We start from the raw sequence: 18,989 nt of genomic DNA on the forward strand, positions 1-18,989 counted from the left end.
CTTTTCTATTCTTAGCCAGCCTTCTGATGAAATCCTTGCTTCTATTCTTTTAGTATAGTTTTGATATAATACATATAATAAAATAATAAATCAGCCTTCTGAGACATGGAGTCAGATCCTCATCTCTTCCCTCTTCCTCAGACCCCTGTGAACACCCTCACACTCAGCCTTGGAGCCCTTTTGCCAGCAGAGGTGCAAACCCATCCTGGACAGAGGACAGCAGCCCATAGGCTCTACCAAGACTCATTCCTCCCATTCTCTGGGCAATTATCCCATTTCAGAAGTTCCAACCCTCCAGCTGTATTTAACAACCTCCCTTTGCAGTAGGAGACAAGTGCTCAGCTCAGGCCAGGGGCCACTCTGCCTCTGGTAACATCTCCCTGGCACCCTGAAGAAGTCTCCCTGTAAAAGGCAGGGAAACAGCAGAACTCCACACATGCACAAAAGCAGAGGATCCCTGCAGAAAGCAGCCAGACCTGCTCCAGGTGGGACCAGGGGCCAGAGTGCCACCAAACCTCTGCCCCAGCTGCCACTGCCACCCTGGGCACGTGTCCTCCACAGGCAGTGCCACCACACCCGGCCAGCACTGAGTCACCAGAGCCTGGCAGAGTGGGCAGAGCCAGGGATGGGCAGCAAACCACGCTGGGAGGCACAGGAGCCCAAACCTGCCTGGCAAGGGGTCGTGTCCCACTCTCCAGGCTGGGTGTGGAGAGCCCCCAGCAGAGCAGACCCACACCCTGCCCACTGCTGGGACCACACCTCAAATGCCAGGGCTCAGAGCTATCCCTGGAGCTGCTGATCTGCTTGGCAGAGGCATCTGCAGTGCAATTAAAAGCAAAGAACTGGCCTTGGCAGATCTTGATAGCACTAGTGAGAAAGCTCGCTGGTCAAGGACATCCCAAGGCTCCCAGGCAGTTCAGAGATGGTTTGGGCACACATGGCACCAAGCCTTGGCTCTGCTGCACTCTCCCCCTCTGCCAAAGCAGCACAGTTGGTGTGGGAAGCAGCTCCCTATCTCCACAGTGTTGGTTCCTGCAGGCTGGAATGGCTCAGCCCATTGTCCCAGACAGCTGCTGGTAACTCTCCCACTCAGCAGTGAATGGGATAAACTTGGACAATCTGGGTAAGCCCCAAGCTGGGGATATTTGCTCCATCATCAGCCCTCTGTCCTTCATCAGCATTCCAGCCTGTCCTCAGTGCTTCTGCAGCCACTGGAGACCCTCTTCCCACAGCAGCAAGGGGCCCCTGCCCTCTCCTATAAATAGGCATTGTTGCCAAAACATCCTGAGCCAGAGCAGAGCCATCCTTCCTCCGTGTGTGTCTGCACAGCCCTGATTAGCAGACAGGAAAGCAGCTTTCCTCTGCTGTGCCACTCAGCTGCTGCAGCCCCTCAGGACCCAGGCAAAGGGACAGCCAGGGGGGACAGGGCTCAAACAGCCTCCCCAGCAGCCCAGCTTCACACCAGGATCCTCCAGGGCCCTCCAAACCTTCAAAACCAGCATTTCTGGAATCAGGAGTGGCACAGGGAGCAGAACCTGAAGGATCCCATGGTGTGGAGCAGGGGTTTATCTGACCCAGTCCAGCACCTTCACTCACAGCCTGTGCCCACAGCTGCTGATTCCAAGAGCACTGTGCCCAGTGGGAGCTCCTCTGGGAGCAGCCTGGCAGAGAATCATGGAACAGCCCTGGAAGGGAACCACAAGGATCATCCTGTCCAATTCCTCCTGGCCCTGCACAGGACACTCCTGCAGCTCTGGCAGCCTCAGGCTGTGCCCATTCCCTGGGGAGCCTGGGCAGTGCCAGCACCCTCTGGGGGAAGAACCCTTCCCTGACACCCTCCACCACCCATGAGGACAAATGACTGCTCACAGGAGGCTGAGCAGCCCTGCACAGCTTTCCAGGTGGGTCCACCCTTGCTGTGCCCAAGCTGGGCAGCTCTGCTGGCTGCCAGCCCACCCCACATCCTTCCTGCCACAGCTCACGTTGGGAGGGCTGCAACAAAAACTGCCTGTGCTGCTGCTTCCTCAGACACACAGACAGACAGACAGATCCAATTCTGCTTCCTCATCTCAAGCCATGGCTGAAGTCAAGGCCTGATGCTCCTGCCCTCTCCCACTGCCCAGCTCCCTGCTCCCATGGTAAGGCACATCCAGGAGCTGAGGAGGAGGAGAAGCTCAGCCTTGGCCAGCACATGGAACTCCAGAATCCCAGAATGGGTTGGGTTGGACTGGAAGGAACCTCAAAGCTCATCTCCTTCCACCCCCTGCCATGGCAGGGACACCTTCCACTGTCCCAAGTTGCTCCAAGCCCCATCCTGTCACAGACATCTTTTATGAAAAATCCTTTCCTTGGGATTTTTCCTCTTGAGAAGCTGAGAAGCCTCAAAACAAAATGTAAACAATGGTTATCTGCTGCAGTGGAATGCAATAGGTAAATCTTTGATTAGCCCATGTTGGTTGTTTCTAATTAATGGCCAATCACAGTCAGCTGGCTTGGACAGAGAGTCTGAGCCACAAGCCTTTGCTATCATTCTTTCCTATTCTATTCTTAGCTAACCTTCTGATGAAATCCTTTTTTCTATTCTTTTAGTATAGTTTTAATGTAATATATATCATAAAATAATAAATCAAGCCTTCTGAAACATGGAGTCAGATCCTCATCTCTTCCCTCATCCTCAGACCCCTGTGAGCACAGTCACACCATCCAGCCTGGCTTTGGACATGCAGGAATGGGACCCACAGACAGCTGAGCACAAGCCTAAAGCTCTCCCTGCTCAGTGCTGCTCCCTTGGACTGTCTCTTCCAAAATATCCATCCAAGGAAGGGAGGAATGCGGCTTTTCACCTGCCCAGGCTTGCTATCAAGAACCAGGCATTTGATCTCAGCTCATCACGTGAGCCCAGGCAAGGGCAGAGGCTGAGCTTTGGTGAAGAAAGAGCACACTGGGGTGGTGTGATCCAAGTTAAGTAACTCTTCAATGCAGTCCAGGACAGGCTAAAACACAGTTCAAGGACACAGAGCTGGCAGAGACCACCTGGGTCAGGCAGCCAGCACTTGAATCAAGCACTGTACAAATCATTGCTGTCACAGAATAACCAGGCTTGTGACTGCTTCCATCCTGACCTCCCCTTCCAAACTCCTTCAGTGGCCCCAGTGTGCTTCCCAGTATTTCCAGAGAAGCCAAATTTATCATCCTTACTGCAGCAGAACTTAGAGGAGATCAGTGTAGTTAAGAATACTGAATTATTTCACCAGAAGCAGCAGTTTGGGGGAAAATTACATAATTTCTAGACAAAACACCACCCATTTCTGCCAAAACACTGCCTCTCTGATCCAGGCTGTTTGGAAGCTCCCAAAGCAGAAGAATAAGGCACGTTCCCAGCACATGACAGGTAGCCCTGACTCTTTTTCCAGCCCTGAAATCCAGAGAGCACACTACACATTTTCCATGCAAAGCCTCGAGACAATTCCATTTCCTGAAACCACATTCCCAAGGAGAGAAAGCTGCCAGTTCTGCTGTTCCAGAATAAATCCCTGCCTAGTGCTGAGGCCAGTCCCCCCCCCAGCACCCCGAGCACCCTGCAGCAGAGGCACTGACACAGCACCTTACCTTGTCCTGGGAACACAAACACTGCCTGGACCAGCTCGTGCAGCTCTGAGGCAATCTCAGTCCTTTTGTGAAAGCTGTGCAGTCCTAAACCACCCCAAGCCTTTGTCACCAAGCCTCCTCCTGTCTTAGCAGCCAAATAAAAAGCAGTTTCTGGTCTTGTGGAACCTAGGGAAGCTGGCAGCTCATTCCTGGAGGGAAAGGACCCCTTCCAGAGCTCTCAGCTACTCCCATCCTGTTTCTCTCCAGAAGAACTGTGATGCTCCTCTGAACAGCTCTGCCATGCTGATGCCTCAAAGACATGGGCAGTACCAAACAAGCAGATTTTATATCAAAATAAGTAACTCTCCAGGAATGCAGAGTGCTTAGTCATTTCCATCTCGATACAAAGCTACTCTAACCACGAGGTATTAACTCCTTCCATGCTGCTGCATCTCCTGCTGAGGAGCAGTTCTGCCCCATTAGATCCATGGCCACAGCCCCTGGCCACAGAAAATGTGCTGCTAATCCCAATTACACAGCAAAAGGAGGTTAACTCTGACCCTCACGAGTGCTGAGACTTTTCTACTGACTGTCCTTTTCTAAAGTGATGAAATTCAACTTCCTGAAAGCAACTTTTTCCTCAAGATATAAAAATACCCCCAAACCAGACCACTTCCAGCATGTAAGCACTGAAGGCTGCTACACCAGGGTGCACATGGTCAGAACCCACAATGTACTATTTTTAAAGTCGTGGGTTTTTGACCTGACTCACAGGATCTGAATGCCCAGGGTAGCAATACTGACAACAGCAGTTGACTCAGCCCCTACACCCCGGGCTGGCTGCCAGCCCCAGGAGTGTTGCAGCTGCACACCAGAAATGAGGCACAAGCTGGGCATGGAGTTAAAAATCAATCACAACTTATCCTGGAGCACTTCCTTGGTGCCACCATCAGAGGTGAGGTTCCAAAGGAAAGTCACAAAGCCTGTGTGGCTTTACATGGGCCACCCCAGACAGGCTGTGTGAGGCCACAACCAACCACTCATTCCCTTGGGAATGTCTCAGCAGCACCCAGGCAGCTGCTCCAGGAGGTTCAAAGGGTGCAGACTAAGGCAGCACCAGAAAACCTCTCAGACACCATTCAGATTATGTGTTCCAGAGCTGCCCACTGAGTCATACCCATATCAGATTATTACAACTGGAAGACTGAGAGTAAAATTTTGCCAAGCAGCAATGGACAGCACTAGGACTCAAGGTCACATCCAGGTCAGATCCTCCAGCCACCAGTGCTCAAATACACATTTCCAGGGGCTGGTTTTCCTGCAACTTCTCTTCTACCTTCCTTCCATCACTCACTGATGCCAGCCCCAGCTGCGAGGGGGAATTGCTCCAGCAGTGCCTGGGCTCTGTCACAGCCAGGTGCCCTCCCAGCCAGGCCGTGTCACTGGAGCAGAGGGCTGTGTGTATACAGCGAGCTGGGGAAGGCAAGGGGAGACTGGTCCAGCGTGCCAAGGAGCTCTGAACACATCCAGCCCCACTCACCTCAGTGCAACAAGCACAAATACCCAGCGAGCCCTAACCCAGCACAGCCCAGCAGTGTGTACAGCTCGGTACAGAAACACAGAATGGGGCAGTGGGAGGGACCCTCGGCAGGTGTGACCCTCGGCAGGTGTGACGGGGAGCCCCTGACTCTTTTTCCAGCCCTGAAATCCAGAGAGCACATTACACGTTTTCCATGCAAAGCCTCGAGACAATTCCATTTCCTGAAACCACATTCCCAAGGAGAGAAAGCTGCCAGTTCTGCTGTCGGTGCCCTGCTCGATGGTTTTGGCCATCCCCGCGGGCAGCCCCTGCAGCAGCAGCAGCAGCTCCGGGCAGCCCGCGCTCCATCGCCCTCACGGGAGAAGCGCTCCCCGACGGCCAGCGGGGCCCGCCCGCCTGTGCCCACCACCGGACACCCCCGGCTGGGTTCCTCCGGCACCCTCCCCCTCAGGCATCTGCACGAGTGGGGGACACGAACCCACCCCAAGCCCGGCTCCCCCGGGGAGCTGCGTCTCCTCCGGGCAGCTGGAGCAGCACCTGCTTCCTCCGGCCCGGCAGACACGGGCAAGATGCTGCACCGGCCGCTGCCCGCCTGTCCGCAGCCGGGACGCGGGGACCCTTCGGGGCCCGCAGCTCCGAGCCCGGCCACGACTGCGGGAAGCCCCAACCCCCGGGCCACCCGCTCGCCCTCCCGGCGTAACCCCCGCCCGGTCCTGCCGCCCCTCGCTCCGTCTCACCGCGGCCTCGGCCCGCTCCCGGCCCCGCTCCCGCAGGACGCTCCCGGCGCGCACGGAACCACCTCCCATTGGCGGATGTAGCCATCACTCAAGCGGTGACCCCGCCTCCTCCCCGCCCCGGAGTGCCCGGAGCCGTTTCCCGTTGGTTCACGCGGCCGTCACTCAGAAGGAGACCCCGCCCCAGCCGCGCCCCGTCCCGTCTCTCCGCGGCCTCGGCCCGCTCCCGCAGGACACTCCCGGCTCTCACGGAGCCGCCATCGATTGGCTGCTGCGGCTGTCACTCAGCTCGAGATCCCACTCCCGCCCCGCCTCAGGGCGCACAGATCCATCGCCCATTGGCTGGCATGGCTGTCACTCAGGCGACAGTCCCGCTCCCTTTCCCTCAGGCGCTCGGAGCCGCTTCACAGACGGGGTTTTACTGCGCTGCTGCCCCGGGGCCGCGCAGTTCGGCACGGCTCTGTCCCAACCCTGGCTCCCCTCACAGTCCGGCACGGCCCCGGTCCCGGCCCCCCTCACAGTCCGGCACGGCCCCGGCCCCGCTGTCCGACCCCCGCCTATTCGTTCTTCAGCCCCTCGGCGATGAGGTTGAGCTCGTAGCACCAGGTCTCGTAGCGATAGGCAACGCGGATCTGGGCCACGTTCGTCTTCCGAATGTCATTGCCATCGGGCCCGTCTTCCCGGTAGTTTTCACCCAGGAACTTCACTTTCTCCTGCCAGAGGCAAAGACAGCGGTACCGACCTCAGAAGTCGGTAGAGAGAGAAGCTCTGAGCCCACGAGTGGAGCTGGTGCCATTCTCGGGCTGTGGGCAGGGCCACCCCAGAAGGACACACACACACCTCGTGGGACAGGAGACACTGCAGGACACCCCCTGCATGGGACAGGACACCCACGATGTGGGAGAGGACACGCCTCATGGCACAGGACATAGTGTAGGACACCACTCCATGGGGCAGGACACACCTCGTGGGATATGAGACACTGCAGAACACGCAGCTTGTGACACAGGACACACTGCAGGACATACTCCTCATGGGACAGGACATACCCCTCATGGGACAGGACACTCCTCATGGGACAGGACACTCCTCATGGGACAGGACACACCCCCAAGGGGACAGGACACCCACCTCGTGGGACAGGCCACACTGCAGGACGCTGTTCCTGGCGATCTCACACATGTCACAGGTGCTGAGCTTGAACACCTGGGCAGCGATGGCGTACTCCTCCATGAGGGGCTCCTGCAGCACAGGGTTAGGGGTCAGCAGCCTCTGCCAGCACAGCCTGTGCTCTGCAGGGGCTGTCCCACAGCTCACTGAATCTTTGGGGCTGGAAAAGTTCTCCAGGATCAGTCCAACCTTCAGCCAACACCCCCATGCCCACTAAACCACACCACAAAGAGCCACGTGTTCTCATTTTTTGAAAACTTCCAGGCACCTCTGCTCTGGGCAGCCTGTTCAGATGCTTGACCCCTGTTTCAGTGGAGAAATTTTTCCTAATATCCTACCTGGACATCTGCTGGTGGAGGGAGAGATGGCCCAGCATATGCTGAACCCTCTGCAAGTGCCACTGGCTTCCAAAAAACCGAGGCCCACACAGTCCCAGCCCCAGTGCTCAGCTCACACTGTACCTTGGTGTAGTGGAACTGCATGGGGTCATCTGTAGAAAGGGACACCATGAGCCCTTTCTGGTGGAAGTCAAGCAAAGGATTCTTGGCATACTCCAGGAAGAGGCTGTTGTTGCTGAGTGGGGACATGGCAATGGGAATTCTGGCAAGGAAGTACAGGTACTGCAGCACCGGGCTCTGCAGAGAGGAGCAGAGGTACCATGTTAAAATTCTGCACTTTCCACCTCTCCAGAGTAAGATCAGACTGGTCCCAGCCAGGGAATTGTGTGCAAGGAGAGAGATGGGCCAGCCAGCACTCAGTGCTCCAGGGTAAGGAGCACAAGAGGCCAAGTGTCACAGACATGTTTTATGAAAAATCCTTTTCTTAGGATTTTTTCTCCTGAGAAGCTGAGAGGCCTCAGAAACAAAATGTAACCAATGGTTATCTGCTGCTGTGGAATGCAACAGGTGCATCTGGGATTGGTCTCATGTGGTTGTTTTTAATTAATGGCCAATCACAGTCAGCTGGCTCAGACTCTCTGGTCAGTCACAAGATTTTATTATCATTCCATTTCTTTTCTATTCCTTTCAAGCCTTCTGATGAAATCCTTAAATCCTTTCTTCTATTCTTTAGTGTAGTTTCAATATAATATATATCATAAAATAATAAATCAAGCCTTCTGAAACCTGGAGTCAGATCCTCATCTCTTCCCTCATCCTGGGACCCCTGCAAACACCATCACAGCCAAGGAGCTGTCTGATATCAAACTTAGCTGGCTCCAGTGATAGCAATCATATTCTGTGATGGGTCTGTGAGGCTAAACCCCCAAAATCTAATGCACTGCTCAGCCACATCCCCAAACACACCTGGAGAAGCCCAGAGAACCATTTAACATCTGCCTGAAGCCGGGCTGTGTCAGTGTAAAGCAGTGGCACAGGTATCTGCCAGCTACCTGAGGCAGCTGTGAGCCCTTCTCCCACTCTGCCGTGCCTGGGCTGCTCCTGGCAGTCCTGCCCCACGTACCTTCTTGAGGTTGAGCCCGTGGGAGATGTTATCAGCTGTCATGAAGGCTGCCAGCAGGTGTGTGAGGGCCCCGGCCTCGCCGCAGTGCGGGCGGAACAGGAACGTGTTCATGCCACGCTGCCTGGGCACAGGGAAGGAGCACTCAGAGCAGCAAACAGCAGGGTTGGATGGCTGGGTCCAACTTCAGGCCCAGCTCTGCCCCTACCATGAGCCCCCAGGAATCCAGCTTGACCTAGGAGCACATTACTCCTTCTCTTTTCTGCTCTGTGTGTGCGATAGATGCATCTCTGCAACCCCTGAACTTTCTCCCCAGTGCATCACCCCTCCTACCCAGGGGGGTCTGGATTGCTCTGGGACATGATGCTGCAAACAGAGCGAGGAGAGCCCCCATCTTCCATACCAACAATCCAAGAACTGAGGCAAGGCAGGAGGCAGCCCCTTGGCAGGTCCCAGGCCTCACCTGCGCAGGTTGTTCAGCACCAGGATGTTGGCATACATGTAGTAAATGTAGTAGGTGTAGGACGGGTTCTTCGGGGAAGTCCACTCCTCTGGCTTTGGGCTTTTAGTGCTGAACATGTGTCCACTGTGCTTGGATTCATCATCCACGCTGTCAAAGCCCGTGATCTGGTTGGCAAAAGGAACAAAAAAGGTGCATCTCACACTCCCCACCTCGTCAATCCCAGGTGGGCTCACTCTGCCCCACCACAGCTCACCAGAGCCTGGCTCTGCCCCACAAGGACAGGGTCAGGCAAGGCTGCAGACCTTGCTCTGTATTTATAAGGATTATCACAACCCCCAGCACTGTCCAGCACCAGGAATAAAGCTCACCCCTCCCCAGGAGATGGGTACACAGCAATTCCCAGCCCCACAGCAGCCAGCCCAAGCAGTCTGACCCCTCCTGCCCTTCTGGCCACATCCCCCTTCCCAGAATGAGGCAGAGCCCCCTGGCCCACTGATGCCATTTTCCCTGTCAGGGCCAGTACCCTGTGCACAAACAGGGATGTGAGTTCTCCCCACACCTGACAACATCACCAGGTGACACTCACATGGCGTAGAAAGACACTCAGCTCTTTGTGGGCTTGTGGATTGATAGTTGCCTCAAACACAGGAACAAAGATATATTCCAGCATTTTCCCAAAGTGGGGAAGGAAATTCTTAGACCTGAACACATCACTGTGGACAAAGGGATTAATTGCTACCAGAGGGACAACACTGCCCACTGTCCCCACAACCCTTTCAGGAATGAGGGGTCTATAAGGCTCAGTGCTCCCTCAGCCCCACAGCACGTACTAAATCCTGGGCACTTGGATCATCCACTTCATGTTGGGGGAATAGACCCTGTGGGTGTTGAACCAGCTGGCCAGCCTGGCCCACTCCTCAGGTGACCGCCCGTAGATCGAGAGCCGGGGCTCCGTGTGCTGGTACTTGGCATCCTCCAGGTCAGAGCCAACCTCCTGCAAAGCAGAGCACACATGGCAAGGGGAGCCAGAGCAGCAGCACAGCTCCACCACCCTGTTCTCCTGCCCTCTCTCCATACCTTGATGATGGTAGCAAAATACTCGCCGTTAATGGCATTCTCTGTCTTCAGGTAGAGGTCCCTGAGCTCGCTGGCCCCCACGGGGTTGTACTTATCATTGAACTTGTCGAAGCGCTGGAATGTCTGCCGGCCCTGCAGCGGGGAGCTCAGGCTCAAACACTGCCCTCACAGCCTGGCAGGGAGCAGGGACTGAGCCAAACCACCCAAAACAACATCACCAGGAGCTGCTGCACCCTGACACAAATATTCATGCACACAACAAGTGTGGGTGCACAGAGAAGGCAAAAGCCATGGGGGGAAGAGTGGCCCAAGAGTGATCTTACATTAAATGTCCTACCACTTACAGCATGGACATCCAGGGAATCCACTGTCAGGTCGTAGGGGTGCAGTTTGAGCTGCTGGAAAAGCTGTTTCAGGGTGAGCTGCTTGCCCTTGGCATTATAGACCACACGGTCAGCATCCACACGGTAGGATTTCTTGATGAAACGCAGAAGGTGCTTCTGGTTCATGCAGGCTGCAGCATGGATGTGTGTGTCCACCTGGGAAAACAGGGACAGCTTCAGGCTGGGATGCTCAGGTACCATCCCAGGGGGGTGAACAAACTCCTCAGGTGAGCACCTTGTGTGTGAGCAGGGCTCAGCCCAGCAGGTGAACACAGCCAGAGGGCACAGCTTGGCCAAGAGCATTGAAGGCAGCAGATTCCCACTCACAGGAGCAATGCTGCTGCTACACACATGGACTCTAATACCCAATGAGGGAGGGGCAGGCACCATGACAGCTCCTCTCCAGGGTCCCTGGAGCTCTAAGCCTTGCCTTTTACCTTCCTGCAGTTGTAGAAGTCACGGTGGGGGTTGTTCTTCAGCTCCTTCATCTCCTCCATCTCATTGAGCATTTCATGCACTTGGAACTTGGATGAGAGGAACTTGAGGCGCCGGTGAGTGTAGGTCTTTCTGGTGAGAGCAAAGGGCAGAACAGGCACTGGGCTCCTCTCCCCTCACAGCACAGGGACACAGATTCCACCTGGGCTGGAGGAGCTCGTGCTGGCCAGCCCTGCTCCCCTGAGGTGCCTCCCCTGGCTCTATCACAGAGCTCTGAAGGAAGGCTGGCCAGCTGGGAGACAACCTGCAGCTCCTGCCTCCAGCCCCTGAGTGCTGTTTTGCTTAAGACCCAGGCCAAGAGGGCTGACAAGCACTGAGGACACTTGTGCAGGCAGGTGTGTCACAGCAGGTTCCTCCCTGTTCCAGGAGGGGAGTGGGCTGCCCTGACCTCCCTCTGCCCACCGAGGCAGGACCTGGTGGGTTGTGCACTTACACAGGCCCCTGTGCAATCAGGACCAAGAGGAAGTTCATGTCATCAATGAAGTGCTCGAGGCTGGGGTAGGGCAGGTCCTTTGGCTCGTTTCTCTCAGCTGCTGCCTTGTCTGCATAGACATAAACGATCCCATCCTTCATCTGCACGTGGTATCCCAGGTCCTCAGGGAGGTTCCCACTGTCCAGGGGATCCTGTCCATCCTTCACTGGTGGGGTGAACACTGCGGCAGAAGGAGAATTCCATCAGGCTGCCAGCCCAAACCTCCCAGGCCTGCCTTGCTCCCCCACCCCACCCCTGTGACACCAAGGAGGGGGCCTGGGCAAGCGCCTGAGCCCTGCCCCGTGCTGAAGGCAGCCCCTGGGGTGCTGGGTGTACCTGGGCCAACGTCACTGGGTTTCCAGGGCTCGCCCTCGATGGCGCGCAGGTACTGCGAGGGTGTCTTGGGGAACCTCTGCAGTGACTGCTGCATGTTCTTCTCCCGGATGCACAGCGCCCGGTACAGGCCCCTGCACACCACCTCAAAGTCTTCCACTGTCACCTGCAGGGGAGGTGATGCTGAAGGCACCCACACAGCTGGAACAGGACGCACCAGGGTGTGCCCAAGAAACACACCCTGGTGCACCCAGGTGGAGGGAGATTTTGGTCACGGCAAGATAAATGTAAAAAAAATGGTTTGGGCTGGAAGGGATCCTAAATCTCATCTTGTTCTAGCCCCTGCTGTGGGCAGGGACACATTCCACTGTCCCAGGGTGCTCCCAGCCCCATCCAACCTGGCACTGGACACTTCCAGGAATGGAGCAGCCACAGCTTCTCTGGGCACCCTGAGCCAGGGCCTCCCCATCCTCACAGGGAACAATTCCTTCCCAACATCCCATCTAACCCTGCCCTCTGGCAGTGGGAAGACATTCCCCCTTGTCCTGTCACTACATGATATTGTAAAAAGTCCCTCTCCAACTTTCTTGTCATACCATATAATCATATCATATCATCCTAGATCTCATCTATCTCATCATATCATGTACCAAATCATATCACATCAATGTCCCACTGCTCTGCCTGAGCAAGGCAAGGAAGGGATGATAGGCAGAGACCCAGGCATGACAAAGGGAAGCTCCTGGTTGCAGAACCAGGGAATTCTGATGTCACCCCCTCTTACATTCCTCACTGCAATCAGTAATGGACCCTGAAATGGAAGCCAGGCCTGGGCAAAACATTAAAGCTATTTTTGGAGCCAGGCTGAAACTGAAGCAGGAACAACAAGATGCACTAACCCTGTGTGTCAGTGATTTTTGATTTACTGCACAAACAAGTGTTTTGGGCAGTCAGGAGATACTGGAGTGGAGTAGGTCAGGAAACCAGCACTCCCAGCTAGGACACACATGGCAGGGGGAATGTGCTCAGTGCAGGGAGGGATTTCCAGATCCCCTCTGCTGGGCAGCTCCAGGCTGAGCAACATTCCAGCAGGTTCTTAGAAGCAGCACAAATGTAATAGGAGGCTGAGGAGGAGAGGGAGGCAGGATTAGCATGGGATGTGATAACAGTCCTGGTCAAATGGCTCCAGGTGACCCTGCCTGTACCAGGGCTTGGTGAATCCCCTCAGCTGTTCTGGGATCCCTGGATGTACACAGAGCTCAGACAGAGCTGTGTGCAAGCAGAGAGGATGTGACAGAGTGAGCACAGCCTGCCCTGCCAAGCTCTCCCTGGAGAATCCCATGGGAATATTCAGCACCCCACAGCTCCTGCTGAGGAATTCAGCTCTGGATGCCCAGGGATGCAGCAGGGCACCCCCAGATGCTTGTGAGGCACAGTGGGAGGCACTGTCCCCACTGCAGCAGGTACAGAGGGGTGGAAAGGGAGCAGCCATGGCCGTACCTACCCCAGAGGCATAATCCCCAGTGATCTGCACCCGCTGGAAGTGGGGCACGGTCTGGTACTGGGGGCAGGTGGAGCTGGCCTCCTCGGTGACAGCCAGGCTGGCCACAGCCCCCGGGGCCACGGGCGGGGCCAGCACTGTCGTCTTCATGCGGATCAGCTTCTTCCTGCTGCGAGGAAAGGCTCAGGCAAACAGCCCCGTTCCGTGGTCACACACAGCTGCAGGGCCAGGGGCACTTCCCCCAGCTGTGTTCCAGCTGTGCACATCGCGATCCAGCTCACTGGTGATTTCTGAGCACCTCAAACAGGCACTGCCACGAAATAGCCGCAGGCTCGTCCCCAAGTCTCCCTCCCCAACAGCTCCGTGGCCGTGGCTGTGCTGGCACCCAGGGCCAAGGGACTCTTTCTGTCCAACAGTGGAAGCAATTAGAGAGGAAATCCTGGAGTACCTGACAGACGCCCTGGGATTATCAAGGATTTATCCCACAGGTGTGGTGAGCTGTGCCCAAGGGCCTGATTGCATCCCCCCTGTTTGCTGTGGCCAAGAGGTGCAGGCTGTGCTCCTGCCCTGGGAACTCACCGCATTTCCACGGTGGAGCTGGCCTCCTGCAGCATCATGTGCACTGTCATTTCCTGCCGGGAGATGGGGCAGATATCCTCCACATCAAAATGGGAGATTTCCCCCCTGACCTCCTCATCCTTCACCTCAGAGGCAAAGACCTTCTCAGCAAAGGAGCGCAGGGACTCGTCCATCTCTGCAAAGAGGAGTTTCAGTGTCCCACAGGGAGGAGATTCCCAGCGGGTGCCCCTTGCAGGCAGCTCCGTGCTCAGCTGCCCTTTCCTTGTGGCCCCCACACCCTGGAGAAGACTCTGAGCCACCTCCCAAATTTGCAGCAAGGCTGGGCCACTCCTGGTGGGCTGGAGACATCCCTTGATACCCCCAGTACAGCAGGAAAAGTAAACACAGTCCCAAAATGCTGCCATAAGGCCCAGAGAGAAGCAGGTCCTTGGGAAGGGCAGTTATGGGATCATGCACTGGGAGAAGAGGGGAACGTTGGCAGAGCCCTTAGAGCTCCAGGGAGCCTAAAATCCACTTGCTGCAGCAGTCAGGGGGAGACAGAGGCATGGATGGGGCAGAGCTGGCAGCCCAAGCACTCAGCTCCACCATCCCAGGGCATTCCCAGCTGGGCACTCCCAGCCCACCACGTGCATCGTGCTGCAAAGGTGCCAGGGCCACATTGCCACAGGGCTGGCTGGAGCTTTATGGAGGAGGAGAAGGAAGGTTAAAAGGCCTTCCTCTGCCAACAGAACACCATAAAACAAGAACCCAAGGGTTCTGCTGGCAGCAGCTCCGAGAAGCAGATGTTTGCATGGCAGCACAGGGGCTCTGACAGCAGCTTTTGGCAGCTGGACATGAAGCAAAGTGGGGATCAGTGCCCAAGGATGGACCTCTCCATCGAGTGTCACACAGGACATGGTCACAGGTGAGCACCAAAGCAGAGCAGACAGAGCTCAACAGCACTCAGGGTGCAGAATGATATTTAACAAATTGCATCTTTTGGTGCTGTATCAAAGGACCGAAAGGTGGGACCATTCTGTGTAACACCGATGGGCAGAGCTGGCACTGCCAGGAAATAGCATTTCCCAGCTGCTGAAGGATCACCAGGATCATGATCTTCATGATCTCCATGATCTTCATGATCTCCATGATCTTCATGATCTCCATGACCATGTAACTGCTGCATGGTTCCAGAGATCATGTCTAGGCAGTAACACAGCAGAGCAGAGAGAAACCCAGCAATACTCACGTTTGTGTTCTGCTGTTTGAGATAAAACAGAGACAAAAGAAAAGCTGTTGTGATCAGCCCCTCAAAATCAGAGCCTTTTAGCCTTGTCACCTCATCAGTCTTTAAAAAGGGATTAGCAAAGTACAAGTTTAGCCAAACTTTGAAAAGAATCATAGAATCCTTGAGTGGTTTGGGTTAGAAGAGACTTTAAAGCTCATCTGATGTGCAGGGACACCTTCCACTGTCCCAGGCTGCTCCAAGCCCTGTCCAAGCTGGCCTTGGACACTTCCAGGGATCCAGGGGCAGCCACAGCTGCTCTGGGCACCCTGTGCCAGGGCCTCAGCACCCTCACAGGGAGGAATTCCTTCCCAATATCCCATCTAAACCCACCCTCCTTTGCCTTAAAACCATTCTCCCTTGTCCTGTCATTCCCTGCCCTTGTGAGAAGTCCCTCCAGCCTTCTTGTAGCCCCTTCAGGTACAGGAAAAGGAAAAGGCAGAGCAGAATTTGTCACTTTGAGGAGCACAGAGGGACGTTGAGCATTGCCTGTCCCACGACAGAGCCTCGGTGATGCCTCAGTGTGGAGCCAAACCCCACTGCAGGTCCCTCCCTCCCAGCCAGCCCAGCCTGGCTCTGGCACAGCTTCTGCCTGGCACAGTCCCTGCTTCCCCTGCAGTGCCCAAGGTGGAGCATCCTCCAGAGCCCAGATCCTCTCACTCCACACCTGGCAGGCACCAGTCCTGTGCTGGGCTGGAAGGGCTCTACTGCACCTGCAGGACACAGGGAGGGCAGCACAGCCTTCTGCTGACCAGGCAAGCAGATATTCCAGACTCAGAGCACCAGGCTTTGCTATTTTTTGCCCTTGACTACCCTCCTCTGTGGCCCCCAGCATGGGTGGTCATTTCAGAGATGCCGAGTTCCATCCCCCTGTGCTCACAGCTCCCCTTATTCCCCAGCAGGGACACTGCAGTCCCTCAGAGCCTCTCAGCTGCTCAGACAGGGTGGCAGCAGCACTCTGAGGCTCAGCCCCTGTCCTTTTTCTCTGACCCAGCAGTTCAGGCTGCAGCTCTGGCATCACAGCTGCTGACTGCCCAAAGCCCAGCCTGTGGAACACACGCTCCAGAATCCTGACTCCACATATTCATCTGCCTACAAAGCATCCCAGAAATGTTTAGTTTGACCTTTCATCTCTTTAGTGGATGGAAATTACACTCAGGAAGGGTCAGAGCCTCCCCCTGATGGTGCAGGGCAAGGTTTTAACACCAGCTTCATGTGCTGGGACAGCGTCTCTGACACCACAGCCCTGCAATTCCAAACATGCTCCTATCAGGGCTGTTTGGGGCTGTTATCACCCAGGGCTCTGCAGTCACCTGCCACATGTCCCTCTGCACTGCCCTGCAGAGCCTGGCTGGCCCTGCTCCTGCTGCCCAGCTCCTGCTCCCAGCCCCTTGGGGCTGCAGCTCCCCACAGCTGAGCTTCACCAGGGTGCCCAGAGATTCCTGAAATCCCTCTGAGCCCTTCCACAGGGATTTAATGATGTCATTTCAGGACACATTTCACCCAGGAGAGACAATATTTTCCTTCATTACAAGCAGAGGAAGGTTTAAACAATAACACAGTTTCTTTCACTGCACTATCCAAAACCATCTCCAAGCAGGGAGAAAAATGCTCAAAGGCCCCAGTGAGGTCCCCTGGGCACCACACATCCAAATCTCTGAGGCTGTGGGGCTGGAACCTGCCCTGTGGCCCCTTGGCTCACACTTGGCTTTCAGACCTACCTGGAATTCTCACCCGGGACATCTCAGCAGCGTTTGCAGAGCCTCAGTAACACCCCAGAGTCCCCGAGCACAAGGGGCCAAGTGACTGCCTGGCAGCTCAACACTAATTTTACTGCTTTCCCTTCCCTGTAATCAGACTCTCCCACTCTAAAAGGAGAGTGGAGATCAACTGTGGGACTATTTAAAGTGCAGCCACAAGCACTTGCACTGAAACAGGTGAAAGCAAGGCTCAAATTTAATTAAATTTTATTTAATTAATCAAATTTAACTAATCTTTTTCTTTAAGTCAGGTTTGCATTTTTCATTTTGTGAAGTGTCACCTGGTGTCTGGCCAGATTTCTGATTTCCAGGGCAGCTGCTCCTTTCTAATGTGGTCTGTGGAATTCAGTCTTTTAAGAGAGACTAAAAGAGAGACTAAAGAGAGAGACTAAGAGAGACTAAAAACTGATGTCTTCTATGCTGAACCAAAGGTTTAAAGGAAATTCCCAACCAGAACAGGAGCTGTGGATAGGTACAAACCATGTGCTCTCACCTGAGCTGTTCAGAGGCTTTTCCTGAGGCAGGGATGTGTTTGAAAGCCTGGATTTTACCCACAGGGCTGCCCAGATGTCCTCTCTTCTTCCCAGCTGAACCCAACAAATAAAAGGAAGGTGCAAGGAGCCACAGTTTGTTCCTGAGCTTGTCAGGAACTGCCTTTTCCAAGCTTTGTGTGTAATGTTGATCTGGTAATCAGGACATGGTGAGCCACAGCTGAGGTTGATCTGACAGAGAGCAGCTCTCAGCCAAGCCCAAGGGGGGCCAGGGAGCTCCTGCCTTAGCTTGGGTCTGGCTCAGCAGCTCTCAGCTTGGGAGGCACCTCCTGCCTTCATCTGAAGCAGTTTGTGTCCAGCAAATTGGCTCTGAGGGCTGCACCCTCCTTTGGGGTGTCCTCAAACCTTCTTCAGATCTCACCTGCAGCTGGAAATCACCTCCTGAGTGAAGAGGAAGGCCAGAATTTGTTGTGTCCTGCCTGCTGCCAGGATAACTCTGAGCTCCTGATTCAGATTCCTGGTGGGAAGTGGTGAAACTGAGCAGGTCAGGAGGATAAAAGAGTTTTGAGGTGAAGAAAAGTCTCTCCCTGTTTGTGTTTCTATTCTTGATGGAGTTCAAAAGCTGCCCTGGAATAGGACAAAGCATTTGGGCTCTGGTTTAAAGGGTGGCTTTGGTCAGAGCATTGAAGGGAACAGAAAAACCACCTGGAACAGAACCATTATTGGAATTCTATGGGCATCCAAGGGATTCCTGTGCCACATTTTGCAGGAGCAGCTATGGAAAACTCTTGTCTAAGAAGAAGGCTAGAATAGGTGAGAGAGTCACCTGCACAAATAAAATAAAATACAGTAAAATACAATAAAATAAAATACAGAGCTGTAAATAACAAGCCATGGATTTTGCCCTTAGGAGCACAGGAATCCAGTGAGGTGAGACCTGGAGCACCTTCTCCAGCTGAGATCATTTCCACAGCATCCAGAAACTCTTTGGAAGAGATGTTCCCTTTATCTGATGAGCACAACTTCAAAACAAGATGGGTGACAATTGAGAAATTCTCCAGAATTTAGGGAATTTTACACCCCTTTCCCTGTTATTCCCCAAAAATATAAATTTCCCTCCCTGCAACTGCAGAGGAGCAGCACCAGGGCAAAGCTGGGATGATGGTACAGCTTTGGTCTCCCTCTTATGCTGATAAAATTTGCAGGTTCTGAATTCTTCTTGCTCTCACCCATCCCCAAGTCTGAGAGTCTCCAGACCACATTATTGTTTAACTGTTTCATTCAAGGCCCATAAAATCTGTTTCCTGTTGTTTGCTCTCCCACAAGGACTAAATCAGCCCTTAACCCTCCTTGGGATCTTGGGATTCACATCTGAAACCAAAAATGACCTTTAGGATACAGAGGTCATCTTCCTCAAGAGAATCTTGGTCTTTTGATCCCTCAGCTTTTTTAATCACAGGGTGAGATTGGGTGGGCTCATGGTGGAAATCTGAGTAAAGCCTGGGCATGCTGTGCTAAAGTTAGATCCAGGGCCTGTGCAAACTCAAGGACTGACACAAACAGCCTCTCTTCTCACTCTTTTTCAGCTGGAGAGTGAGGGATTCACACCCAGAGGCTTTGGAGTGCCTCTAAACCCCCCCACTTTTACCTCTGAGCTGCCCTGGTTCCAGCCAGGGAGAAT

At 54.5% G+C, this 18,989-nt stretch overlaps 2 protein-coding genes across 3 annotated transcripts in view; both read right to left on the minus strand.

The window, feature by feature from the left end:
- The window catches only part of DENND2C (DENN domain containing 2C), a 30,298-nt gene extending 24,364 nt beyond the window's left edge, over positions 1 to 5,934 (minus strand). Inside the window, 1 exon segment of the mRNA XM_054648825.2 lies at positions 5,866 to 5,934. Coding sequence (XP_054504800.2) covers positions 5,866 to 5,934 — 69 coding nt within the window.
- Positions 5,935 to 6,419: 485 nt separating this feature from the next.
- On the minus strand, positions 6,420 to 16,800 carry AMPD1 (adenosine monophosphate deaminase 1). Of its 2 annotated transcripts, XM_054648765.2 has the most exons (16): positions 16,779 to 16,800; positions 15,022 to 15,033; positions 13,794 to 13,968; positions 13,218 to 13,383; positions 11,717 to 11,879; positions 11,342 to 11,561; positions 10,851 to 10,980; positions 10,375 to 10,569; positions 10,031 to 10,162; positions 9,784 to 9,947; positions 9,540 to 9,666; positions 8,954 to 9,117; positions 8,494 to 8,614; positions 7,494 to 7,667; positions 6,994 to 7,104; positions 6,420 to 6,575 (listed from the first exon to the last, which is right to left on the minus strand). In XM_054648765.2, the coding sequence occupies exons 1-16, from the start codon at positions 16,798 to 16,800 to the stop codon at positions 6,420 to 6,422; spliced, it is 2,232 nt and encodes a 743-aa protein (XP_054504740.2). The 2 variants fall into 2 exon arrangements, with proteins under 2 accessions (XP_054504740.2, XP_054504739.2); XM_054648764.2 differs by lacking the exon at positions 15,022 to 15,033.
- Between the last annotated feature and the right edge of the window lie 2,189 nt (positions 16,801 to 18,989).

Source organism: Agelaius phoeniceus, chromosome 25 (genome assembly GCF_051311805.1).
Source record: "Agelaius phoeniceus isolate bAgePho1 chromosome 25, bAgePho1.hap1, whole genome shotgun sequence".
Lineage (NCBI taxonomy): Eukaryota > Metazoa > Chordata > Aves > Passeriformes > Icteridae > Agelaius > Agelaius phoeniceus.